The sequence below is a fragment of the Dicentrarchus labrax genome, unplaced genomic scaffold (genome assembly GCF_905237075.1).
Source record: "Dicentrarchus labrax unplaced genomic scaffold, dlabrax2021, whole genome shotgun sequence".
Classification (NCBI taxonomy): Eukaryota; Metazoa; Chordata; class Actinopteri; family Moronidae; genus Dicentrarchus; species Dicentrarchus labrax.
Window position 1 is genome coordinate 16823062 of NW_026136721.1, and position 6628 is coordinate 16829689.

At 42.1% G+C, this 6628-nt stretch overlaps 1 protein-coding gene across 1 annotated transcript; it reads left to right on the forward strand.

The window, feature by feature from the left end:
* Window positions 1–293: 293 nt before the first annotated feature.
* On the forward strand, window positions 294–3775 carry LOC127354888 (fibroblast growth factor 20-like). Its single transcript, XM_051385186.1, has 3 exons — window positions 294–1137; window positions 2235–2338; window positions 2478–3775. Exons 1-3 carry the CDS (start codon window positions 804–806, stop codon window positions 2721–2723), a joined length of 684 nt encoding a protein of 227 aa, XP_051241146.1. The 5' UTR covers window positions 294–803; the 3' UTR covers window positions 2724–3775.
* The last annotated feature ends 2853 nt before the right edge of the window (window positions 3776–6628 follow it).

The following is a 6628-nucleotide window of genomic DNA, read 5'->3' on the forward strand; positions in this document are numbered from 1 at the left end:
TTGTGCTGCAAGGGGAAACGGGGGAATATAAGCCTGTCAGGCAAATTTTTATTAGTAGTTTTTAATTTCCTCTCCAAGTCCCTGCGCTCTCTGCACTGAAACTGAACATCAAAGGTGATGTAGGAGCACTATGAGCAGAGGGATCGGCACTATTTCAAACGGGAACAGAAATGAGCCATAAAGGGAGGAGATCGGGGCGCATTTGCATAAAAAGGCAACTCGGGGTGAATTTCCATAGGGAGCAGTGCGTTATATGAGGAGTGCAGTGAGTACTGTTCTCACTGTGCTGCATACTGCTGCTGACAGAGCTACAGGGTACCGCAGAAATAAAAGGCTGAAGTGAATTGAGAAGAGAGAAAGACAGAGAGAGAGAGAGAGAGAGAGAGAGAGAGAGAGAGAGAGAGAGAGAGAGAGACCCTGAAGTGCTCCGGAGCAAAGGGGAGTATCCCGAGGTGAAGAGGAGAGAGAGGGAGCGGGCAGAGGACAGGAGAGAGGGATAAATAGCAGAAGAGAGGAGAGAAGAAGGGACACGGGCGGCTGTAACCGGGGATACCTGCATACATCCAGATAACGCGGGAGTTCAATCCCAATTAGATGACAGTCTAATTAACGGTGCTGGTGACTGCGCAAAAACGCGCACTCATTGGAGATTTTCTCCGCCCGCACGTCCAACTTTTCTTTTTCTCCGCTTCTCGGGCTGACCCCTTGCTCACTGGCTCGTACCGAGACTCTCTCTGCACATTACTTGGACCTCGACTTGGATCTCCTGTGTGCTGTAAACCGGATCGGGTGTCTTATCTGTGATGGGGGCGGCGGCGGAGGTTGGAACCTTCGCTAACGGATTTCTGGACAGCTTTGGCCACACGGGTGCCGCTCCGGCTGCCGTCGGCTCTCATTTCGTTCTCACCCCAGCCGGGGCGGTGGACTATAACTCGGCAACCGGACTGATGATGGGGGGACAGGGGCATCAGCAGGAGCACCTGGTGTCCGCGGAGAGGCTGTCCCGGAGCCTGGCGGACCTCAGCCATCTAAAGGGGATTCTGAGGCGGCGGCAGCTCTACTGCAGGACCGGCTTCCACCTGGAGATCCGTCCCGACGGCACCGTGCAGGGCACCAGGAAGGACCACAGCAGATTCGGTACAGACCCCTTCACATTTATACACATAGTCATCATTATTATTAGTGGTAGCCTGTAGGTCTGGGTTAGTAAGAGTAGTCTATTGTGAGATTTCTGCTCTAGGCTCTATTGTAAGATCATAGACTGACAGGTATCCTTATTGTGGAGGGACTGGAAAACAGACACACACAGACAGATTAAAAACAGGAGAAAGTTCACGGTAATGTCTTAATTTTGGTGTAGTTAGTGAAGAGTAATTTGATTTAAATGGTAAATAAATGAGAGAAGAGGTGATGGAGGTTCCAGCTCACAGCATAGGGGAACATAGCTGCACCATTTCCATCCACTGAATCACCCAATTTATATAACCATAAAAACCATTAATGTCATATGATGATGACCCATACTACTCCAGCCACACAGGTTACTACAACAGACAGTGCTGATAGTATATGTAGTACCCTACAGACTGTGGTACTACCAGTGGGTGCTGTAATGTGTCCAGAGAAACATAATTTATTTCAAGATAAATAAGCTTTCCAGGTGTGACACTTTGAGTATTTTATGTTTGCACATTTCCACCACATTTCCTCTTTGAGATTAGATTGAAAGCCTTTCTTTACTTTTACTAGCTTATCTTCAGTTATCAAGTTAAACAGCTGAGGCTTACAGAAGATCAAAAGTAGATCTCTTGGAGATTTCCTTTAGTGCTGCAGTGCAAGGCTGTAGCACTTCTGGCACTTGATTCATTCCATTTGAGACTTGGACCTAACTTCATGCCAGAGGCCATTCCAGACACTCAGTCTTGCTTGTCAGAGTCAGCTGGTGTGGATTTTGGTCTTACTGTTAACTTTGTTCAGATATGTTTTTATATGTTATTATTTTAATTTATATGTAAATCATTTCACACATACATATAATTGTAGGATATTGTGGTAAAAACCTTAGCAGGACTGATGCCTTATTGTATCCTATGCGTAAAAGATGTTATTTAAAATCATGTTTGTGTGTGTTATCAAATGCTTTAATGATGTTGTATGTGCTTATTTTAAGTCATGTTGAACAAAAGTGTCTGCCAAGTAAATGTAATGTAAAGTAATGTAATATGTGTGTGCAGGTATTTTGGAGTTCATCAGTCTGGCTGTGGGACTGGTTAGCATCAGAGGGGTGGACAGTGGCCTCTACCTCGCCATGAACAGCAAGGGAGATCTGTACGGATCGGTGAGTACACGCACTCTTGTGCACACGCTACAACACACAGTTAATTCTCAAAATATCTGATGTGTAAGCCATGGCCAGCAGGTGGCACATTCTGCATCACTAAACTCATATTTTCCTCTGCTTGTCTTTCTTCTTGCAGGAGAAGCTGTCTGCAGAATGTGTTTTTAGGGAGCAATTTGAAGAAAACTGGTACAACACCTACTCGTCCAACATCTACCGGCATGGAGAAAAAGGTGCATTTTACTTTGTTGCTCTGAACAAAGACGGGACGTCCCGTGATGGAACGAGATCGAGGCGACATCAGAGGTTCACTCACTTCCTACCGAGGCCTGTAGACCCGGATAGAGTACCGGAGCTGTACAGGGACATACTGGGTCAGAGCTGAGACTGAAGGGAGGTTACCTTGACCTTGTCAGAGCCTTTCTGAGCTGAAAAGCAACCCAACACGCCTAGACCTAGCCCCTTCTTGAGGAAGACGGAAAATCTTGTTGGTCTGGACAAAACAGGATCATAAAAAGTGCACCAAATCAACACTGGCATGGAGGAAGAAAACAGACCCTCTCAGAAGCAGACTAGCCGGGGAGTTTGATTGAACAGCATCAGGGATCTTCTGTGGAAGATGTGAAGTCCCCGTGACAGACACAGAGGGTAGCTGGGCCCCTAGTATTGCCCTTTTATTGGCCTATGCAGAGGCCCTGGTGGCCAAACAGATAAATAATGAATTTCATTTGAGTTTCCACCAAATAAATACGACTACCTGCTAGTCCAAACTGCATGTGCAAGAGGACAAAAGTGTGGGAACTAATAGGTGAGATTAACATCTGGCTGCTACTAGCTTTTCACTGCTGTGGCTGGTGAGTCTTGTCAATTTCAATGTTTTCAGTAGGCCTTTTAATTTTATTTGAAACACTACTGTGGCTGCTAAGTAAATGATTTATTAGAATGCATAATCCACTGTACAGTGTGGCTGGTTTACACAAAAAAAGGTAGTTTTATGCACTGGAAAGCAGCCATGTCTGTCCTGGGAAACAGGTCTGAGAGCTTGGGGCATCACCTGTATCAGACTGATGGCATGGATGGATTCCCTTTGAAACTGCTCCAAAGACACATGCTGCTCAGAAAATATTACTTTTCTACAAAGTGCATGAGGAACAAGAGAAGAAGTACGGATCCAATGGAGATTTATGAGGACGTCTTACTGGTTGTTCTGTTGGAACTAGAGACTTGTTCTAGAAACCAGTGAAGGAATTGTGTTGTTCTCCAGCTGACTGCAGTCAAACAACGAGCACGGGACTGACAAAGACACCTTTACAAACCTTTTTCAGATTTTATTTTTATTTATGAGTTTTTGTTTCCTAGGACATACAGTATATTTATTTCATATATTTATTTATTTTGAGAATATATTTTTACAGGTATGAGATAAAATAAAAAAATATCCAGAACAAGCCACCAAAGATTTTTCTTATTTATTGTGTTGTCATAGTATAAAGTGCTGTTTTCTGTTCTCACAGTCTGATTCAAGGGGTAAAGCATTGAACTGTAAAATGGCCTTGTGTCTTATGCGTCGGTGATGAAACTATCTTTTCCTAGTCAAACACAGTGCATTGCCATTAGTCTGTTAATCAGAGTCCCGTTCTCTATGTGGGTAACTAAGTTATTGAGACTAAAAAGTTGATGATTTGACATAAATCAGTTCAGTTGAAGCTGGTTTAAAATGAATCTGGAACTGTTGTTAGAGCAACAAGTCCTTAAACCCAAATCTGCAAAAGTGCAGGCTTATTGATAGCTGGATCATGACAAAGATCACTAATAATACACCATTGATACCATTAATAATAATGAAAATGATAATATACAGCAAAATATAGTTTGAGATTCTGTGAGCAAAAAGAAGTAAACTCACCCAAAAGATTGTGGGTGTTAAAAGACCAATGGAATCATTATTGATTCACTGAATTAAAGCAGCAACAAGGAATTATGTGTTGATTCTGCCAGCCCCTGTGGATGAAAGTGGTAGTACTTCCACAGTCTCGTTTCATTGATTTCAAGGGGAATTTGACAGAATCTGTGGTAGGTATGAACAATAAGAAATAGCCAATTTTCTTGCTGATGGTCTCAATTGCTTACACAGAGTAGTGCCCCTTTAACATCCATCCAATAGCACAGACATGCACATTGCAGACCCTTCATATAATGTTATTGAGAAACCAACAATTGCATTGTCGTCCTGGTTGACAAAGCCCCTAAAGTCTGTTAAAAACAGAACCAGACAGTCAAATTATTTCACATCTTGTTTGTACTTCAAGACTTCAAAGTCAAGCATATGTTGAGTAGTATGACTGGCTGGCGCATATCACAAGATTTGCAACGGCTGATTCATATAAAGCAGCTGACACAATGCAACCTGTGACTTTCCATTTGCACTTGCAGCTGCAGATGGCAACATGCAGCAACATCAAGAGATTGTTAAGACAAGATATGAGCTGCTGTAGCTAACACTATTTGCTGTTCATTTCTCCATACTGCAAGAATAGCCTTGTCGGAATACTAAAGCAACTTGTGTGCAGGGAGATAACAGCCTTAATTAAGCAAATAATAAAAAATGGGAATGTCTGTACAGTTATCCTAAATGACTGCTTTGCTGTTGCTGACAAGGACTGTGGACCACAAAAATGGCTGCCTAAAAACAAAAATAGCTAGGTTGCATGCTTCGCTTTCTCTCCCCTAAAGACCATTTTATGAACCAATCCTTGTAGCAAAGTTTATTTTCAGTTGATGCCATCCAGGGAGCAAGAATCCAGGCACTATTACAGTTACACACCTCTGAAGCCCGTAAGAGACTCAGTTTTTTTAAAAGACGAGTGTGTAGGATTTAAAGGCATCTAGTGGTGCAACCAACTGAATATAGCTCACCTTCTAAGTGTGTAGGAGAAACTGTGGTGACGTGAGAGGCCCTATCTACAGCCAGTGTTTGGTTTGTGCTTTCGGGGCTACAGAAAAATGGCGGTTCAAGATGGCGGACTCTGTGGAAGAGGACCTGTTCCCTGTGTAGATAAAAACTGCTCATTCTAAGATAACAAAAATAAAATTCTTATTTTTAGGTGATTGCACACAAAACATACCTATTAGTATTATTTTCATTTCCGCCAGTAGATCCTCATAAATGTTACACGCTGGACCTTTAACTGCTAAACAACCATACTGATAACAATCATTAAACTACAAAAGCCTCCATGTTTTACATATCTGACATTAAAATTTCAGGTCAAACTTTTTCAAGCTTGCTTCTACATTACTTAAATTCTTTTAGTGAGAGACACCTAGTTTTTACTCCAACAATAACAATAAAAGCTTAGTTTCTTTTAAAAAAAAAAGTTGTTTCATGCATTTTTGTATTTTCAAATGGTTCTTGTGGGTTCTTGTTTCCACTGTTATTATGGAAACATCATATGGTATAACTTTCACCGTGTAAATTTAATTTAATTTACCTAAACAATGTGCCACACAAAGAAAGAAAGAAAGAAAGAAAGAAGAAAGACAGACATAAGAAAAGCAAGAATGAGAGAGAGACATGACAAATGGTTCCGAGTATGGTTCAGTTAAGAGATAGGCAGAGCGATGGGAGTAATGGGAAAGGAGGAGAAAAAATAACAACAAGTCATCCGTGTGAAGAGACAGCACGCGCTTCCTCTGACAGACACTGCAATTAGACAAGTGACTGGCAGGCCGAGTGCACCGCTACACTCTTTCATCCTCCCCTTTATCATTCCTTTATCTCTCTCTTCATCCGCCTGTCTTGGGTGAGTCATTCCTTGTTCTTATGACACCTGAGACTGAATTTACCAGATGTCACTCTGGCATGGGTGAGAGAAAGAAAGCTACAGATACAGAAAGAGGAGGGCTAAAGAAAGCAGGGAAAACTATAAGACCGAAGGAGGTGTGGGAAAATTGTTTTGAATCCTATTGGAGCAGTTAACGAAACATTATCACCTCAAGGTCCAATTAGCAGCTGTTCTGGAGCTTAAGATCATTTCATGAACATTTTATTAAAAAAATGGAAAAATGTGGAATGTTTGCTAAACCCTTCACCTTGATAGCAACCCTTATGAGGCCTATGAGGTCTGTCAAGCTTTCTCCACATCTTGAACCGGTGTGCATGCGGCTGTAGTAAGAGTCAGTATTAGCCATACAAAGAGTTTGGAGGGTAATGTCTTATTTTGTAGCCTTTCTAAAACCAAAAACACGTATAAGGAGGAAGTAAACCGTGTGTTTTATGCACATTTTTGT